This window comes from Drosophila arizonae, chromosome 4, assembly GCF_054131065.1.
Source record: "Drosophila arizonae isolate 15081-1271.41 chromosome 4, UAZ_ARI_1.0, whole genome shotgun sequence".
NCBI classification, from domain to species: Eukaryota; Metazoa; Arthropoda; class Insecta; order Diptera; family Drosophilidae; genus Drosophila; species Drosophila arizonae.
In genome coordinates, this window is record NC_142924.1 from 10,827,685 (window position 1) to 10,846,597 (window position 18,913).

The 18,913-nt window shown below is 40.2% G+C and overlaps 3 protein-coding genes across 4 annotated transcripts; all 3 read right to left on the reverse strand.

The window, feature by feature from the left end:
* Window positions 1–54: 54 nt before the first annotated feature.
* AcCoAS (acetyl coenzyme A synthase) lies at window positions 55–12,472 on the reverse strand. 2 transcript variants are annotated; one of them, XM_089467397.1, is made up of 7 exons: window positions 11,416–11,555; window positions 3,519–3,668; window positions 2,600–3,338; window positions 2,378–2,532; window positions 2,136–2,304; window positions 1,885–2,074; window positions 55–1,825 (listed from the first exon to the last, which is right to left on the reverse strand). In XM_089467397.1, exons 3-7 carry the CDS (start codon window positions 3,209–3,211, stop codon window positions 1,377–1,379), a joined length of 1,575 nt encoding a protein of 524 aa, XP_089323523.1. In that variant the 5' UTR covers window positions 3,212–3,338; window positions 3,519–3,668; window positions 11,416–11,555; the 3' UTR covers window positions 55–1,376. The 2 variants fall into 2 exon arrangements, with proteins under 2 accessions (XP_089323523.1, XP_017861818.1); XM_018006329.2 differs by lacking the exon at window positions 3,519–3,668 and having other exon boundaries at window positions 11,416–12,472.
* A 143-nt stretch (window positions 12,473–12,615) lies between these two features.
* On the reverse strand, window positions 12,616–13,655 carry ppl (glycine cleavage system H protein, mitochondrial). Its single transcript, XM_089467424.1, has 3 exons — window positions 13,348–13,655; window positions 12,957–13,235; window positions 12,616–12,894 (listed from the first exon to the last, which is right to left on the reverse strand). The coding sequence occupies exons 1-3, from the start codon at window positions 13,463–13,465 to the stop codon at window positions 12,794–12,796; spliced, it is 498 nt and encodes a 165-aa protein (XP_089323550.1). The 5' UTR covers window positions 13,466–13,655; the 3' UTR covers window positions 12,616–12,793.
* Window positions 13,656–14,153: 498 nt separating this feature from the next.
* On the reverse strand, window positions 14,154–18,501 carry LOC108612286 (uncharacterized). The gene is made up of 6 exons (XM_089467401.1): window positions 18,187–18,501; window positions 18,034–18,127; window positions 17,407–17,695; window positions 16,113–16,444; window positions 14,826–14,905; window positions 14,154–14,766 (listed from the first exon to the last, which is right to left on the reverse strand). Exons 1-6 carry the CDS (start codon window positions 18,237–18,239, stop codon window positions 14,445–14,447), a joined length of 1,170 nt encoding a protein of 389 aa, XP_089323527.1. The 5' UTR covers window positions 18,240–18,501; the 3' UTR covers window positions 14,154–14,444.
* Between the last annotated feature and the right edge of the window lie 412 nt (window positions 18,502–18,913).

Below are 18,913 nucleotides of genomic sequence, written 5' to 3' on the forward strand. Positions count from 1 at the left end.
CTCGAGCGAGGTCTCTTGCTTACTTAGATTAGAGAACTCGAAATTGCATTGAAACACATTGAAACAATAAACTTTATTATACACATACATGTATATATGATTCGATAAATATATATATATATTAAATATGTATGTACATCATATATATCAGGGTTAGATAATGTGAGTTCGTTTCGCATCGACACACGCTCTAAAGCTAATCAACTTTATACAATCGGGTAGGGCCGCTGCTGGGACGACCCTCCATTTAGATTAAGAAGCACTACGTTCCATTCAAATCTCTTTCGACTCTCTCGCCCAACGTTGATAACTATAAATAACAAATACTTACTATGGTCTGTTTGCCTGATTCTTCAGTTGCGATAGATAGCTCTGAGCATCGGGGCAAACTCGACTAACAATGGCATATATGTATAAGTATATATGCTATATAATTCAAATATTTTATATAAATTTTGAGTTTAGCAGCAGTTTCGTTCAATGATATGTTTTTGTTGCGGTTAGTCTTCATTCGACTTTATAGCGTAGACGATATTTATATGTAAATATGTATATCAAATAAATATATATGTATATAGGAATGCTGATAAGCTTTATGCAACACTGATATGTTTCGTTCCCAATCTTAAAAGCTAACAAACGTTTCGAACGTCTAGTAAATGTCAACACAAATATATATCTAATATTAAATATATATATATGTATATATATATCTATGATCCGGACTTACGTGTTCCTCACTGAGCTAGGCTGGTGCTGTAAGCGACTGGAGATCGAACTCAACTTAAAATATATAAAATAGTGTGAAGAACTACAAGACCAAATCAAAATAGTGTAAATCGTGTGTTGTTTTTTGTAAATGGATATTACTGGAATCGTGTATATATTTTGTTATATCAATTCTACTAAAAATACATACATAATCAATATATAATTAAATTTGTATCACAACGAATTTAGCAAAAACTTAATCTAAGACTACAACAAAGAAACAAAAGAACTGGAAAAATGTGCGTGCTCAGTGTATAATATTAACTACAGAATATAAGGACACATACGATATAGAACCAGGAATCCATATATATATAGAAATATATATATAGAAAATAACGAGTGCATTTCGCATTTGTATCCAAGTGCATGATGAACCATTACTTACGCACACAGCTTACGAACTAAGTGGAATCTGTAAGCCCGGCTAGCAGGAGGCGGGCGGGGGCCAACAGTTAAACGTTAAACATAGATAATATGGGGGAGGAGATTTACAAGATTCATGTGGTAAGAAGCTGATCAACTGTTAGCCTATAGCTAGGTAAAGGTCTACAGGGCAGCAAGGTCATTCGATAAGCGAAGAGTAACTGCATCAATGGGTCCGTCTACTTGGCCTCTACGGGCCGATTGGCGAACAGCTGCTCCACAATCTGTTCGTCGGCCAGCGTGGACGTGTCGCCCACGTTGCGATCGTTGACGGCGATCTTGCGCAGCACACGGCGCATAATCTTGCCGGAGCGTGTCTTGGGCAAGCCTGGCGCATTTTGTATAACATCTGGCATGGCAAAGGGTCCGATCCGGTCGCGTACCATCTTCTTCAGATCGGCGATCAATTTTTGGTCGAACGTCTCGTTTTCATTGGGCGTGATAAAGCAGTAGAGGCATTCACCCTTGACCGGATGGGGGCGAGACACCACAGCCGATTCGGCAACACGCGGATGTTCCGTGAGCACAGACTCCACCTCGGCCGTGGACATCAGATGGCCAGAGACATTCAACATGTCGTCCACACGACCAGTGATCCACAAATAGCCATCGGCATCACGACGTGCACCTGCAAAAAGAAGATTAGTTAGCTATTTATATATGGATAGAGGATATAGTTCAACGCACCATCGCCAGTGCAATAGTAGCCTGGGAACTTGGAGAAGTAGGTGTCCTCGAAACGCTCATGATTGTTGTACAGCGTGCGCATCATGCCCGGCCAGGGCTGCGAGAATACCAGGTAACCCTCGCCCTCGCCCTTAATCTCGATGCCGCACTCATCCAGCAGAGTCGGCTTGACGCCAAAGAACGGAAAAGACTACGAAAATGAAATCGTATTACAAAATGGCCTATTCATTCACATCTAATGATTCGCTTACCGCAGAGCCTGGTTTCATGGGCGTGGCTCCAGGCAGTGGCGTTATGACATGCCCACCAGTTTCCGTCTGCCAGAATGTATCCACAATGGAGCACTGCTCCTTGCCAATGTAGCGATAGTACCATAGCCAAGCCTCTGGATTGATGGGCTCACCAACGCTGCCCAAGACCCTAAAGCGAGAGATAGAGATAGAGAGAGGCGCATTAGCTTTACAATCGACTTGGGTTAGCCAGGTAAACCTACTTGAGTCCACTCAGATTGTGCTTGAGCACTGGCGCCTCGCCGAACTTCATGAGCGCGCGTATGGCCGTGGGCGCCGTATAGAACTGGGTGACCTTGTACTTGTCAATGACGCTCCAGTAGCGATCGTTGCCCGGGAAGAAGGGCGTGCCCTCGAACTGCAAGCAAAGCAATAGTAAAGTTAGTGAATTGACTAAGCAATGGCGCGCTAATTGCAGTACGCACGATAATGGAGGTGGCGCCATTGGCCAGTGGTCCGTAGACAACGTAGGTGTGTCCAGTGATCCAGCCCACGTCGGCAGTGCACCAGTAGATGTCGCCGGGCTTGTAGTCAAAGACGATCTTGAACGTGGTGGCCGCGTAGAGCAGGTAGCCAGCCGTGGTATGGAGCACGCCTTTGGGCTTGCCCGTGGAGCCGCTCGTGTAGAGCATGAATAAGGGATCCTCGGCATCCATCCACTCTGGATAGCAGGCGGGCTCCTTATCCTCCATCTCCTCGTGCCACCAGTAGTCGCGATCATCGGTCCACGGTATGTCCTGGTCCACATGATTGTCCTGGCAGGGCGTCACGCGCTTCAGATGCGACACCACAATGCACTTCTCCACGGAGTGGCCCATCTCCTCCACCTTCTCCAACGCCGTGTCGCACAAAGCCTTCAGGTAGAGCGGTTTCTCGCCACGCCAAGCCCCATCGGCCGTGATCAGCAGCTTGGCCTTGCAATCGAACATGCGCTCCGCCAAGGAATCCGACGAGAATCCGGCAAACACAATCGAGTGCACGGCACCGATGCGAGCACAAGCCAACATCGCAATGGGCAGCTCCAGAATCATGGGCATATAAATGGAGACGCGATCACCTTTCTGAATGCCATGATCCTTCAGCACATTGGCGAAGCGGCAGACCTCCTCCAGCAGCTTGCGGTAGGTGAGACCACGCGAATAGTCATCCGGGTGATTGCCCTCCCTGCAAGATAATGAGAAATAAATGCGGAAATTAATAATATATCCATTTTGGCAATCTGCCCAGCCAGAAGAGAAAGAGAAAAAGAAAGGGAGAGAGAGGAAGAGAGACGCTGTCTGTCTCTAGAGAGCTACGTGGATACCTATTTAAACACCCACGCAGCACCTCAATTGGATCACTTACTGCAATTTGATGCTTCCTAATTGTCGCTAGCTATTTCATTTGAATTTGCAACATAATTTGATGATTTGATAAGCTGCGTGCCTCCGCTGCCCTCGCCCCGCCCCTAGTTGCTAGCCGAGCTGCGCCTTTTCCTCTATAAAATGCCTTTTCCTGTAATAAAATGAACCTCTATTATCTTTGAGTTCTGGACAGCGAATGCTCTCCGTATTTTATTCAAATAAAGTCTTAGCCTAAAGTACATAAAGTTTACATAAAGAATTCTGTCGCTTATAGCAGCGGCAGAATGGGAGTATATAACATGCTGTATGTGTGTGTATATATGTTTGTATGCATATGCAGAAGGCATATACATTTAGCGTTTAAGCTGCGGCGTGGACAAGAGCGTAACAATGCTTACGTTGCAGATCCCACGCTGCAGGCCAGTCTATACATAAGTGACCGATCATATTACGGCGCTTATGTATAGCTGTTATAATATAAGTAAAGCAACAAAGTGTTGCTATGTTGTGAGCATGATACTCTTACTTATATTTTGGGCATATGTCAACTTCATATATTGTATACACTACAATACTGTGAGCATATGCTTATATGACATACAACATACTACACCTCCCTTTTTTTTAAAAAATAACGTAATATAATGTAGTTATTTAAAATAAAAATTATTTTTAATTTTTTTTTTATATATGTGCTATGTTGTATTCTTAAAACAAAATATTGTATATTTTTTTTATTTTAATTTTTTTTTAATATATTTTTTTTTTTTTATTTTCTTTTAACATAAATTTTTTTTTTTATTTTTTTAGCAATTAAAAAGAATTTTTGTTTTTAATTCTTTTTGTTTCTTTTTTTTTATAAAAAAATACAATATATAAAAAAATTTTTTTTTTCTGATTGTTTTTTCTATATAACGTATAACCACATATAAAAAAAAATTCAATGCATTTTAAAAAAATTGACTCCATTGTTCAAGAAATGATGGCATTAGTAAAATGATAATTATTATGAATTTTGTTTTTATTCATTTTGATTACCTTAAATTGGTTGATCAGACCAATTTTATGTCTTAATTTATTTTTCGAAACTGTCTGGTGGTTTTGTGCAGTAGACGTCATATCGTCTATCTTTAAGTATTCGCACAAGTCATATGTTGTTTTATACTCTGTTTCTGTGTCCATAATGAACGTCTTCATTGGACAATGTTTCAGAACAAAAGTTTTGAATATTGCTTGGCAACAGTTGTTGCACTTTTATTTGCAATTTTCGATAGTAGAATTATCATGTATTGTAAACAGTATCGCTTCTCGATCGTTATTAATTATTATTTGGGTCACCGGCTTGAGTAGCGCTACTCTGAAATATATTATTGCCCATATTATTAAAAGAATCTGTTGAAACTAGTTCAAAGATCTTTTGCACGGTGCCTCTTGTGTTGCTGATTATATATACACCGGCTTGTCATGCAAGCCTTTGGAAAATCTGACCTAAGTCGAGAATTCCATTGGAGTACAAAATCGCTAACATCAATTCTTGCTATAATTCCTTCATGTTTCTAAAAACATGTCGATTTGTTATATGCAAGGCCACTACTATTCATATTTCGTCATTAAAAATGACGTTGGGCTTAGAAGCGTTTGTTAAGAGATTGCACAAGCAAATCTTCTTGAACATGTCCTGCAGGATTTTTATGTTTACTTGCCTGGTAGTGACTTCAGGACTTTTATAAAATTTTTTGTCTTTGCCAGTTGAGAATCTTAGTCGCCTTTTACGACAAGCGTCTCTCACTGTGGTTGTATTCTAAAGTCCCGCGACCACACGGGTGTGTCTAAGCAGGTTTTAGTTACATTTTAAATTATTAAAGATTTGTATGTTGGATGTTATATATCCATTATATGTTGCCAACACAAAACAGGTAATAAGTTCAAGGCTGAAATCGACAACAGGTGATAAGTTCAAGGCTGAAATCGACAATATGGAGTCAGCAAGAACATAAAATTTCAAATGAAAAAGGGTCATAATGAAGTTGTGTAAATATAAATCAGATCAAATTTATAGTTTTTTTTTTTTTGTAATTAAAAAAAAAAATTAGTGTATACCCTTTCATTTCTTGAACAAACATAAAAAATTATTATTTATATTATTTATATATATGTATATATATATATATATATATATATATATATATATATATATATATATATATATATATATATATATATATATATATATTTTTTTTTTTTTTTTTTTTTTTTTTTTTTTTTTTTTAGTTATTTTCTTGTTCCTACTCGACCAACGCAGTGGTCTTCCTGTCTAAAATTTGCATGGCTTTACGGGCCATGCGCTATACCGAGCAACGCAATCGTCGCTCAGTAGTACAATTTTACAATTTATAATTAAAACTAAATTTTATATCTTAATATATATTATTATAGTCTATAACGTTGCGCGCTCTGAGTAGCGCTGTCGGTTCACATGATCCTGTTGTAGGGCTGGGCGTGGCCGGTGCAGGTCCTTGCACAGGCTTTTTCTGCATTAAATTGGCCCAGCTTGGCGCGCTGGGCGTGGCCGGTGCTGGTCTTCGCACAGGCTTTTTTTTTTTATATTTATAGTTGATTATGTCCGTTGTTGCTGCGGCTCATTGTTGTTGTTGTCATTTGATTCGGGGGCCGAGCTTGGCGCGCTGGGCGTGGCCGGTGCTGGTCTTCGCACAGGCTTCTATATTTATAGATGATTGTTGCTGATGTTGCTGCTGCTGCTGTTGTTGTTGTTGTTGTTGTTGTTGTTATTCAGTTTCTGTTGTTGCTTTAGCAGTTGCTGCTGTTGTTGTTGCTGCTGCTGCTGCTGCTGTAGTTGTTGCTGCTGCTGCTGCTGTTGTTGTTGTTATTGTTATTCAGTTTCTGTTGTTGCTTTAGCAGTTGCTGCTGTAGTTGTTGCTGCTGCTGCTGCTGTAGTTGTTGTTGCTGCTGCTGCTGTTGTTGTTGTTATTGTTACTGTTGCTGTTGCTCTTGTTGCGCTATTGCGCTGCTGTTGCTGCTGTTGTTGTTGTCGATTAGATATATTGTGTTTGCGACTTATTTGAAAATCTTGCCCTGGTTGAATTTACGGCCATCATTGTCCACCGAGAACAGCCCAAAGGTATGCAGCCACATAACACTTATAGTTTTTAAAAACAGGCACTTGAGTGACACTTGTCACGGTCGCCATGTAATAAAATGAACCTCTATTATCTTTGAGTTCTGGACAGCGAATGCTCTCCGTATTTTATTCAAATAAAGTCTTAGCCTAAAGTACATAAAGTTTACATAAAGAATTCTGTCGCTTATAGCAGCGGCAGAATGGGAGTATATAACATGCTGTATGTGTGTGTATATATGTTTGTATGCATATGCAGAAGGCATATACATTTAGCGTTTAAGCTGCGGCGTGGACAAGAGCGTAACAATGCTTACGTTGCAGATCCCACGCTGCAGGCCAGTCTATACATAAGTGACCGATCATATTACGGCGCTTATGTATAGCTGTTATAATATAAGTAAAGCAACAAAGTGTTGCTATGTTGTGAGCATGATACTCTTACTTATATTTTGGGCATATGTCAACTTCATATATTGTATACACTACAATACTGTGAGCATATGCTTATATGACATACAACATACTACAATTTCTTTGATTCTCAACCTGGCAACAAAAGCCAATAACCGACCACAAAAAGAGACAGCTGCATAGCCTACTTATGCACTGCATGTGTATATACATAAATGTACATGTGTATATCGTATGTATATAATATTCAACAGTCTGCAATTTAAGTATACGTACGGCACTAAAATCTTGACTGCAAAGAGATAATACTCTATACGATTATAAATAATTATAAATTGATGATACCTAGAAACTATATTGCAAAGCAATAACAAAACAAAACATATGAAACTATACCCAAAAGAGAATATGACTAACAACTATTTCCCATTTTTCTGCGAAACAAATTTTCTTTTACGAAAACAATAAATAGCACTCATAAGATAATTTTGGTCAGAGATAATTTCTCATTATTTATAAATATTTAACTTATCTAAATTTATGCTTTATCAACCATTAGAATTGGCTATCCATTAATCATTGGATATATTATATATTTGTAAAATATTTAAATTTTTTAAGTTATCTTTAATAGAGTTCCAGTCTTTAACTTAATCAAGACAACCCAACTAAAAAATATAAATAAGTATAATTTTAAACATATTTCTAGCCCGAAACCTGTTGTTAATCAATATACTTTTAGAGCACACTGTTATCCATTCAATTGTCTGAGTAGAATTAATTGCACCCAAATACAAAATGCATAAATTTAACAACAGAACGCAATGCACAATCGATTATAAAATCGTGACGTATATATGCATATATATATATATCCACATTATAGTAGATTTGCTCAAGGACAAGCGGCAATAGAGAAAGCTACTCGAACCTCTATGGTTACGGGTCTTGGTCTAGGTCAACAGTCATAGTGCTAGACGTCGCGACGTGCAGTAGAACACAAAGCCCAAACGAAATAACCGTTTAAATGACTCAAATGTCATACAAAAGCTGTAAATCAGTGACTAAATATTAATAATGGAGGTGGGGGAGGTAGTATCCCATCGCTTTGTCATATCGAACGATAAGAGTCAGAAAATAATTCAGGAAATAAATAAGTTAGTTGATCGCAATCATGACGTATAAAATGCTATTTTAGCACACCTATCATCGGCAGTCCGGTACAAAGTACACTTTTTCCTCGTATATGCTATGACTTGGCCTATATACATATGTGGATGTCCGATAGCCACTACTGAAACCTAGCGAAATAATTTTCAACGCATGTGAAATGGTATTTAATTAGTAAGATGTTAAAAATATATCGCAAACAAAAACAATAAAATCTGCTTGATAAACTGCGAGCGGCAACAACAACAACAACAGTATGATTAATAACAGCGACTGTTAAAGCTAACAGCGCTGTTACGTTAGCCTGTGCTTAAATCAAGGCCAAGCTCTCTCCCGCTCCCATATCTATGCTCACTCTCTGTGTAGTTTAGCAAGCACTTAATACATCACATTACTTCGACCCTTGTCAAACTGTTGTGAGCATTCTCTGCAAATGACTAATTATGAGTGTTAGCCCGTCGGTCTATGGCGCGATATTTTCAATGTTTGCGCCGAAGTGCTTTTCATTTTTCATAAGCAACTGTTGCGCTCCCCTTGTCGCTGGACTATCTTCCAGCTAATCAATTACTAGCTAGTCATGCACATTGCCTGGAAACCAATTGAAAGACGGCAACAGCTCATGATCTTGACCGACGTCGGGGCCATTCATTGGCAGCAGACAGACGCGTGGCCCACCTCGCTTATCGCAAATTCAAAATTTATAAAAAAAAATCGCATATTTTGTATTGGGAAGAATCGCATGCAGGCAAGTAGAATCATGTGAGGAGCTGTGGCAGCCGGCAACAGCAACAACAACAGCAACAATAATAAAAGTAATCTTGGCGTAAGCAGCTGTTGATTCGCGTGTCTGAAATCTAAACAAAAACAAAACACTAAAGAGGCATAATACAAATCGTATCGAATGTTTTCATTTGTTGTTGGCGTGAAGAATTTCAAGTTAGCTTTTTCTCGCTTGGATTCTATTCTGTTTAGCCTGTGAATGAAAGGTTAGCCGGTCTGCCCTACAGTTTGGTAGAAACATCGTATGATTTTTGACAAGCCAACGCAGTTATCAGATGCTAAATTATGCAAACTGTTTTTAATGTCCAAGCATTTTGTTTATGTGATAAAAAGAGCGTAGGGGGGGGAAGTGTGTAGATTGGAGTGTAGAGTACACAGAGGGTTTTCCACTATAAATGGGGGCACATCAACAATTTGATACCAATTACAAATGCGCACTGTTGCGAAAAGTGATAACAAAACGTGGGCGAAAGGGGACAAAAGCAAACAGCAAACACACATACATACGTATGTGTGTATGATTGCCCAATTAATGTTGTTGCTGTTGCTGTGACTGTTGTGCTTGCCCTTTCGCTTGCTCTTCAGTTTATGTCAGCACTAACACAACATTTTCGTTTCTTTTACACACGCACACACTCATACACGCGCACTTTTTAGCCGGTTTAGCGCATGTGTGAATGCCTACGAATTCTCTCTATGTGATTGTGATTGGCTGTGAGTAATCGGACGATGTGATCGCGTGATTTTTGTGGGCCGCACAGTGCTGCCAAAACTGTGAGTAGGAAGCGTTGTGACCTGCAGTACGGAGGCTGCGCTTTGAAGTTCGCCCTGTATCTTTAAACTTTTGACACTGGCATTGTTTCTCGCTCTACGTTTACCTCCTCCTTCTGTGTTTCGCTACTTGTCCATTGCCAGACGTTGTGACACACATTAAGGCGCGAAATATTTGATTTGAGTTGATTCGATTTTGTATTGTTTTGTTGCGCTCGCATCGAATTTAATTTGAATAAACAATTTGAGCGCCTTGTGCTAATCGCCCGCTTATATAAAACTGACAATACCAATGGCCACACGTGTGCATGTATTGAAACCTAATATTATATATTTTATGGCAGACTAAATGTTGAAAGAAACAAAAAAGATTTTGCTTTGGTTTTTAACTTTATTGCTTTGTCTGAGTATTATCTATACTTTTCCCTCTATTTTGTTGTTGTTAATTGTTGGTTATTACGCGTTTTATCTTATCTCACCGATGAGCGTATGTATTTTGGATTTGAGCCTTATGTTTTCAGACACATTCCCAGTTTGACCTTGCCAAGCTCTGCTCCACCAATGTCTGTATGTATATCTGTATGTACCTGATTTCCTATGCTCTATAAATATCAATTACGATTTGCATTTCTTTTCGCACGCGTCTGCGGAACTACGTTGAACTCATTGATAACCCGAGATTAGAAAAAATTAACATTAGTTAAATATTTTTTAATTTTTTCTTAAGTCGGGATTGATTTGAACTTTCTGAACGATAACCTGCAAGACATAAAATATTCCACAAAAATATGAAAAAGAAAAACAAACGGAAAAGACGCAATAAGACGTAATCGATTGCGATCTAAGAGCACTAGTCACTTTTGAAGAACTCTCGAATCAGTTGTAGCACCTGATTCAGTAATTAGGCATTGATAAAATACAAAATAAATCAATTTGATTACAAATCGAAACGATGGGAAACTTTCATATTACGTCTAGATTGTATTTCAATGGATTTTTTTTTTTTTTTTTTTTTTCTTTTGAAGTATTTATGTACACTCAAGGCAAGAGTGTTAAATATTTGAAGAAAACTAAGTAAACATGGAGAAGAAAACTAATAAACTTTGCAATTTACAACTCAAATATTATATACTACATACAATATCGATATACATACTATATATGTATGTACCTGCGCGCAGAGCTCTGGCATTGACCTTCCCAAGAAGTAGGCGCTGTAGTTGCTTTAACTAATCAAATCACTCTATTCAGTCAGCTGTCAACTCGTAAAGAGCTCTGTCGTTGAAAAAGAAACTGAGTGAAGGAGAGAGTAAGAGACGACCTGAGGCAAAGTTACGGTTACTCCGTCGCTGCTCTGCCGCTGCCGCTGCCGCTGCCTCTGCCTAAGTTAAGGGCGAACATCTGTTCGCTTCGTCTCGTGCCTGCGCACTGCAAGCGAATCAAGGGTAGGTAAAGGCAGGAGGCGACTGAAACAACGATGGGTGGCAGGCAGCACTTGGCCTACGTCACGAGCGCGTTTCGTAATAGCAAAAGCATGAATAAAAAAATCAATACGTAATTATCCTTTACGTTTACTTTTGTTTTCATGCGACCAGGCCAATGGGCAAACATTTGTTTTCAAACTTACCAATAGTAGGCTATTTGATCGCCTAGGCCGTTGCGAACATTTCGATCGAGCAGATTGTAGCAAATATTGGTCGAGGCGCCCTCCATCCATTTGATGGAGATGGGTCCTTTGGAGATATTGAAATTGTATTGCATGAATTTGGAGGGATCCGCTGGCGTCTCCCAGTGAAATTGTTTCGCTACGCGAGACCAAAACTCAGCGGGATTGTCCAAGGACTCCTTGTAGAATTTCGTGTACTCGTCAAAGCTGGATATGTAGGCATTACGGCTAATCGCCGGATTCGGATTGAATATTGATTTTTCCGTTGGCATTTTGCGTCTGTTGTATCTTTTGCTCCACTTGGTAGGCTCTGCGAATCTATGACAATTATCCTTTGCTCATGCAACTTGTCACTGTGCCCTTTGTAATAACTGTCACTTTGTTTGGCCCTTGACTAGCAATGTGTGCGTGTGACCGTGTCTCAGCTTGTATATATGTTTATATATATATATTTGTATGTTTGTGTTTGTGTGTGTGTGTGAGAGAGTTTGTTCCACTACTACCCGCAGCGCACGACTTCTTGTACCGCACGGTCCGAGTTCAATTTGAGCACTGAGCATAGCGCTCGCCCGATATCAAGCTTTTTGCCATGCCGAGAGCTTTCGCCCGGTGAGCTTTTAGCGCGCGCGCGAGAACCTTTCTCGCGCCGTCAAGTTCAAAATAGGCAAGCTTATCAGCATCTGTGTTTTGTGGACTGACACTGACAGACGCTCGACCTGCCCATCAGTTCCTTATCACCGCATAACGGTACGTACTTTGGTACGTACGTACATTTCCACGCCTGGCTTAAGGGTGTGTGATTTGCCTTTGCTGATCTAGTGCGTCGTCTGCCGCTGAACGTAATCAGGTGATAATCGCAGCCTCAGCAACACATCTTGTTACTTACATGCTGCCGCTGCAGCGGCCATTTCCGCTGAGCCAACGCCACGCTGTTTGGCAATGATCTAACATTGAGTGGATTTTGAGTGGTTCTTTGATAAGAGCCCACTCAAAATCCACTGAGAGCGCACACCGTTACTCTCGCTCTCACTCACATTGTTGTTCTCGGTTCGACTGTCTTATCAGTCACAGCCGTAGTGATTCCATGGGGGGGAGCTGCGATGTTGTGGAGCAGCAATGTTGAGGTGCCACCCGTAGGTCACTTTGTGATTGCGATTGTGATTGTTTCAAGTGTAATATTTGGCTATTCAGTTTATTCTTAGAGCGTAACGAAATCCAATTTGTGGATATTTGTGTATTTGGTATGTGGATGATGAGAGTTGTGTGTTTCAGGCAGATTGTGAATTATGTATGTGTTTACAACGTATGTTTTATCTGAGTGCAATCATTCCATAGCTGACTAGTGATCGGCACTGTTGCTAAGAAAGTCTTTGTACTCCTCCTCAGTCATGAGTTTCTTTATTTCCGCGGCATCTTTGATCTCCACCTTGAACAGCCAACCTAAGAAATATTGTTTGTTAGTGGGGCGAATATTGTAACCGAGATTATGATGAACATCTCACCTTTCTCGTAGCAACTGCTGTTGACCAAGGCTGGTGTATTCTCGACATCGCCATTCTTTTCCGTCACCTTGCCGCTGACGGGCGAGTAAACCTCGCTGGCCGCCTTAACGCTCTCGAGAGCACCACATTCATCGTCCTTCTTCAGTTCGGTACCCGGTTCGGGCAGCTGGGCAAACACAACATCTCCTAATGCTTCCTGTGCGTAGCTGGATATGCCCACAATAGCTTTGTTATCATCTACCATTTCAACCCATTCATGTTTGTCTGTGAAGCGTCGCTCTGTAAGTTAGAATGCCTATTAATACCTGTTGTGTTTACAGCTGACTCGCTACCAGTGGTTCTCAAACCGTTGTTGTTTCTTTCATGTGATTGCATAAATCCATTTTCTTACCATTGTCGAGGATGCAGCTGACATGGAAACTGCGCCACTGTGCTGCCGCAAGAGGCATGGCACGCACCTGACGAGCCATCTGTACACCAACACGAGCGAATTTTGTTATGAAAACCATTTTCGTGTGAAAATTCTTAAATGGGAATATTTATATATACAATTGTATTTTCTCTACGATTTTCACCGGCACGTTATGGCCCGAGCACGTTTCAAAATGAAATGAGCTGTATTCAGACAGCGTACTACGTTTTACGCTCAACAACAACGATTTAAGTCAAAATCTGTCATCAAATTCGACCGGCTTATCAATAATATGAATTATTTTTGTGAACTTTCGATTGACCTGCGTTCGATGGCTGGGCTCGAACTGCGCAACGCAAGCGCGAAAATGAGCAACGTAAGCGCATAATGCTCGTTATTTTATGAGCATTTAGTATCTTTGCAACGCTGTTAGAGTAATCGATAAGTTTTCAAATGTGGCGTAAAATTTAAATTTTAATAAATAAGTTTTAACTTTTTGTCTAGCATTAAAAACGAAGCAACATATGCTGTAAAAAGCCAAGGGTATCAATATTATGTATAGCCTTAGAATATTTTGCATATTAGCAGTGAATCTAGAATAATCGAATGCATTTTTCTTTTAGCGCTAAATTCAAAATTGCAAAAATAGATCACGGAATTATTAAATTATTAAATGACGTTGCACAATCTCCACAAAATCGTTGCTGGGGTGCATGATTCAATAGACCGGACATTTTTTACATTAGTTCGTCCTCTTATCAGCAGTGGAATAAAAATCAAACACATTTAATTATACTGTGTGTGCAAATAAGTATAAATATGTATATATTGTAAATATTGTATTCACAGATAATGATATATATACATCTATTGTTAGTTGGACGTAAATAAATAGAACATAATACTCTGATAAAAACTACAATTGGCGCCAAGTATATTTTGTCTTACTTAATTTTAGCTGCTTTACTTCTTTGTTGGCTTTACTTGTGTAACGTCGCCGGTTGGCGGCGGGGGCGGGGCGTTAAATATTTGAGAATTATATGGATTACTTTAGGTGGAAATGCCTTGGCACACATTTAGTACTGATTGCGACGCAGTATGCCATTGGGATTGGGACTGGGCTGTGGCGAATAGTCGGGCATGGGGAAACCAGTGGAGGCCATGACGATTGTCTCCTGGACAGGTCCCTGCGAGGACTGTCGCAGAGGTCGGTTGTTCGGGCTCGGCGCCGGATACTGCTGGAAGGCATCAATGCTGCGGAAGCGGCGATCCATCAGATTCGCATCACGGGACATATGAGCAGCACGAACAATGGCCTCCTCGTTCACCTCAATGGTCTCCGCCGTGGAGCGAGTCTCCGGCATGTAGGCATCATTGGTATATGCCTGCACCTCCAATCTGTTTAAATAAAGAGTATACTTAGAGAAAGAGGACTTTGAATCATAAGGCTAACTTACTTCTCTTCTTCGTAGGCGCGAATCGGTGGTCTGCTGCTGAGTATATCGTTGGAGTCTTTGCGTGGCATGAAGAGTGTGTCCTGTAATGCACAGAAATGAATTTGGTTATGGGGAATGTGAAGAGAATATAGGAAAAATATATACATGAAAAAATACACAGAGATATGTTTAGAACATAAATTGGCTTTCTAATAAATAATTTATTATAAATATTTCCTCTATTATTCTTCTAAGTATTTCCTTCAAGTATTTCCTTCAAGTATTTCCTTCAAGCATTTCCTTCAAGCATTTCCTCCTGCATTTCAACGAAGTATTTCCTGTCAGTATTTCTTTTACGTTATTCTTCAAAGTATTTCCTGTTAGTTATTTTCGTAAGTAATTCACAAAGGTATTTCTTTTAAGTATTCCTACTAAGTATTTCCTCTATATGTTTCCTTTAAGTGTTTCCATTCTTCCAAGTATTTCTTCTAAGTACTTCCTCTAAGTATTTAAGGCTTAGTTAAACGTTCATTAAATATTTACACACACTTCACTTCACTTGACTGCACTGCACGATTGACCCCCACCAGGCCTAGGCGACTGAAGAAATGCTGAAGCTGCTGCCCTTTATATAGGGCGACCTTCACTTAATCACCGAGTCGCTCTCAAATGTTGAGCCCGACACCAGAAGTCGTTGAGGTCGTAGAAGTCGTTGTAGTCGGGCCTTGAGTGACCAATGGGAGGCCTCTCTGCTGAGTCAGAGAGTGCCTAGCTTCGTTCTACTTGACTATAAATACCAACTGAGTATTGGTGATACACATAGACAACTTCGTGTCTTGCCTTTGGTAGGCAGACAAGCAGAGAGACAGATTGGGAGAGAGACAGGGAGAGGCATAAATGCATACAGGTATATACAGAGTTTTGTAACTCTCAGCTTTAGTCGCGCCGCTCCTATTAAAATTAGAGAGATGATGTGAGAGCGCTCTCAAGAGAATTGCATGATTACAGGGTATATTGGCAGTTGCTTCAAAACAGGCTCATTATTATTATATTTATCAGCGTGTGCGGGTAAGCCATTTTATCGACTACTGGACACTGCCGACTGATAAGCTGCTGGGTACGTAGTATATGCGCAGAACTCTAACTATAGACGTGTCGTAGGCGCACGGCGTAGTCATCGAAAGAATTTGTCGCTTACATACCACACAAGAGGGTGCCATGTCTGCATAGCTCATTGATCTTAGTAGCTGATTTATGGCAGCCCAATTACAAGACCTATGCGCCGCTGAGTCAGATGATGTCACTTACCGAACTGTCCTTATCTTGGGAAATTTGCGCAGCTCGTGCCAGAAGATAGCTGAGCAAATACACATTGATCAGCCACATGATGAAGCCCTTGAACGCGATCAGCATCATTGAGATGGCTGCCACGCCCCCAGCAACGAGCTGCGGCGCATTGGGATCCACGTAACCGGAATTGATGCTGTTCGCATTGAACTCGGACGCCCGCGCATGGAAGCGGCTAAAGTCAACGCCGAAGATGACGCCGGCCACCAGGTCCATGGCACAGATCGAGCCCACAAAGAAGGCCCAGCTGTAGATCACGCTCAACGTCTGCTGCACACTGTCCTTGTTCAGGGCTGAAAATGAATGAACAAAAATGAAAATTATAATTGAGCAAATCAGTTCTGAGCTCATCTATCAAGTGGACAATTAGTATAGTAATCACTGATGGGTGACATCAAATACTTGACTTTGACAAGGAATACATATATCCCCAGCTAGCAATGTGTGTGTGTGTGTGGTTTATTTTATGCCTAATCAGGAAAGTGTGAAGAAGAAACCTCATCGTTTATTACACAACCACACAAATATCAAATACAACGAAATAAAATGACAAACAAACCAATCGTTTACCTTCCTACGTTCTAGTATACCCTGTATAAATAGTGGCACCGAAGAGGGTATATCACTGTCATATTAAAAGATATGCGCATAGATTGTACATTATAAGTCCAAAGGGAACTCTCTGAACTTCCTGAACTCTCTTATTTCTTTCGGACTTTTCGTATATCATATATTATATGATGTGACTGTAATAAAATGTCGAAATAACAAATGATAAGCCAGGGGAATAGCACTGTTCTCATATTTAGGTATATAAATTTAAATGACCAGAGTTAAATACTTAATATAGAATAATTGTAAAGAATAAACTATAACGAAAAATTGCTCACATTAAAAGGAAACTGGGACATAAGAATGAGAAACTTGTAAACTTTTGTCGACTCTGAGATGAAGGGTATTTCTTAGTCACGCTCTCTCTAAGCTGTAGCAGTCATATTTGTTAGTAACGGGGCTTTTGATTTTATCTTTGGGCTAAGCTGCCCGAACATAAAAATGTTATTGAAATGACGTTAGATAGTGATAAAAGTAAATTTAACTTTATTGAAATGCCGCGCCACATGAATCACCCGAAGCAACGAAATTGCAATTTCCGTCAGCGATGTTTTAATTTTAGTCAATATCAAAAGATGAAGATATACAAATATGATATATATATATATATATATGTATATTCGAAAGGGATGGCTTAACTCACCTGTCAAGAGCAGAATGGACACAATGAACCAGCAGGCGGATAGGCCAAGGTACACGCAGTCCCAGACGAGCAGCTGTGTGGGATCGAAGACGGTATCAACGCTGTCGATCAAGGTACGATTGTAGTTCTGGTAGGCTTCCAGGGACATCTTGCAGCTGCCATGGAAGTAGACATCGAAGAAGATGACCTTCACGAAGTTGCCATAGTTCATGGTCTCCGCGATGTAAATGTTGCAGCTATATGCAATGATTGCAGTTATCGTCAGGCCTATCCATATGACAGCTTGCACCTGTAATGAGCAGAGTGAGACAGAGAGGTGAGAGAGTGAGGTAGTGAGAGAGGAGAGCAGCTTGTTTGTTGACACACGTCAATGGGGCATTATGTAGCTTAGTTTTTGTGTGCAGTTGAGTGAATCAGTTTTCGATAACGGCTGTGATTGATTAGCCGCAGCTGATCACTTGGAAAATATGTGCTTCGTGCTTGATAGCTCCTCAATTCAGGTACAAAATTGAAACTGTGAAAGCTGTTGCTGTGAGTGCAGCAGCTGGCCCATAGATGTCGCTCTTATCGAATGCTGGAATGAGGTCAAACCGAGATAAAAACGTTCATGTTGCATCAGTTACTCACCACGCCGAGAGCACCTGCCCAGTTAGCCCAGGTTTTCAGGGAATCAAAGTTCTTAATGCCCGTGGATGGACGCCCGTACATCGTGACTGATTGCCTATAATAAATGTCCGCACAATAATTATTCGCACAATCGACGTTAGCGAGGTGCTTTACACAACTAAATCAGCCGGACGCGTTGAATGGAAATCGTTGCGAGCCCGTAACATGGGCCAATTAATTTTAGCGCTTTTCAATTTGTTTTTGCAGCTCGCTTAGTTTTCGATAACACTTTGAATAACAACAACAACAACAACAGCAACACAGTGCAACAATAACAACAGCAGCGGCAACAATCTGAACTGGCCAATAAAGAACTGTCTGAGCACACTTTTATTTTCGAATGTTCGACTTTATACGCTGAAATGCGTTCGCTTTTCGTATCGTTTGCCAACTGAAAATACGTCTTTTTGGTTACGGGTACCGTTACCAAATTATATATACACTATATATATGTGTATACCATTATTATTATTATCGGTGAACGGAGGTTACTGATAACGCTAGCCTCAATATTGCCAAACACCGTATCTCTTGCCCCGCATTTACCACACTTGCCATTCGCATAAACTGTTATTCCGGTGCGCAAAATCGTGGGGAACATATATAACAAATCGCTGTGGAATCTTATCGGCCCATTAGGAATGTTCATATTGTAAAGATATTTGTCAGCCAAAAATTTTAAATTGCAGCATAGGCGAAACAGTTTTGAATATCGCGCGCATTTAGCGACATCTACAGTTAGCTGGCAGTACTAAAAGTCGTACGACAACTCCAACGCGTGTTTTTTGAACATGCATAATTTACTCAGCCATAGAAATAATATGTAAACATAAATTTTATT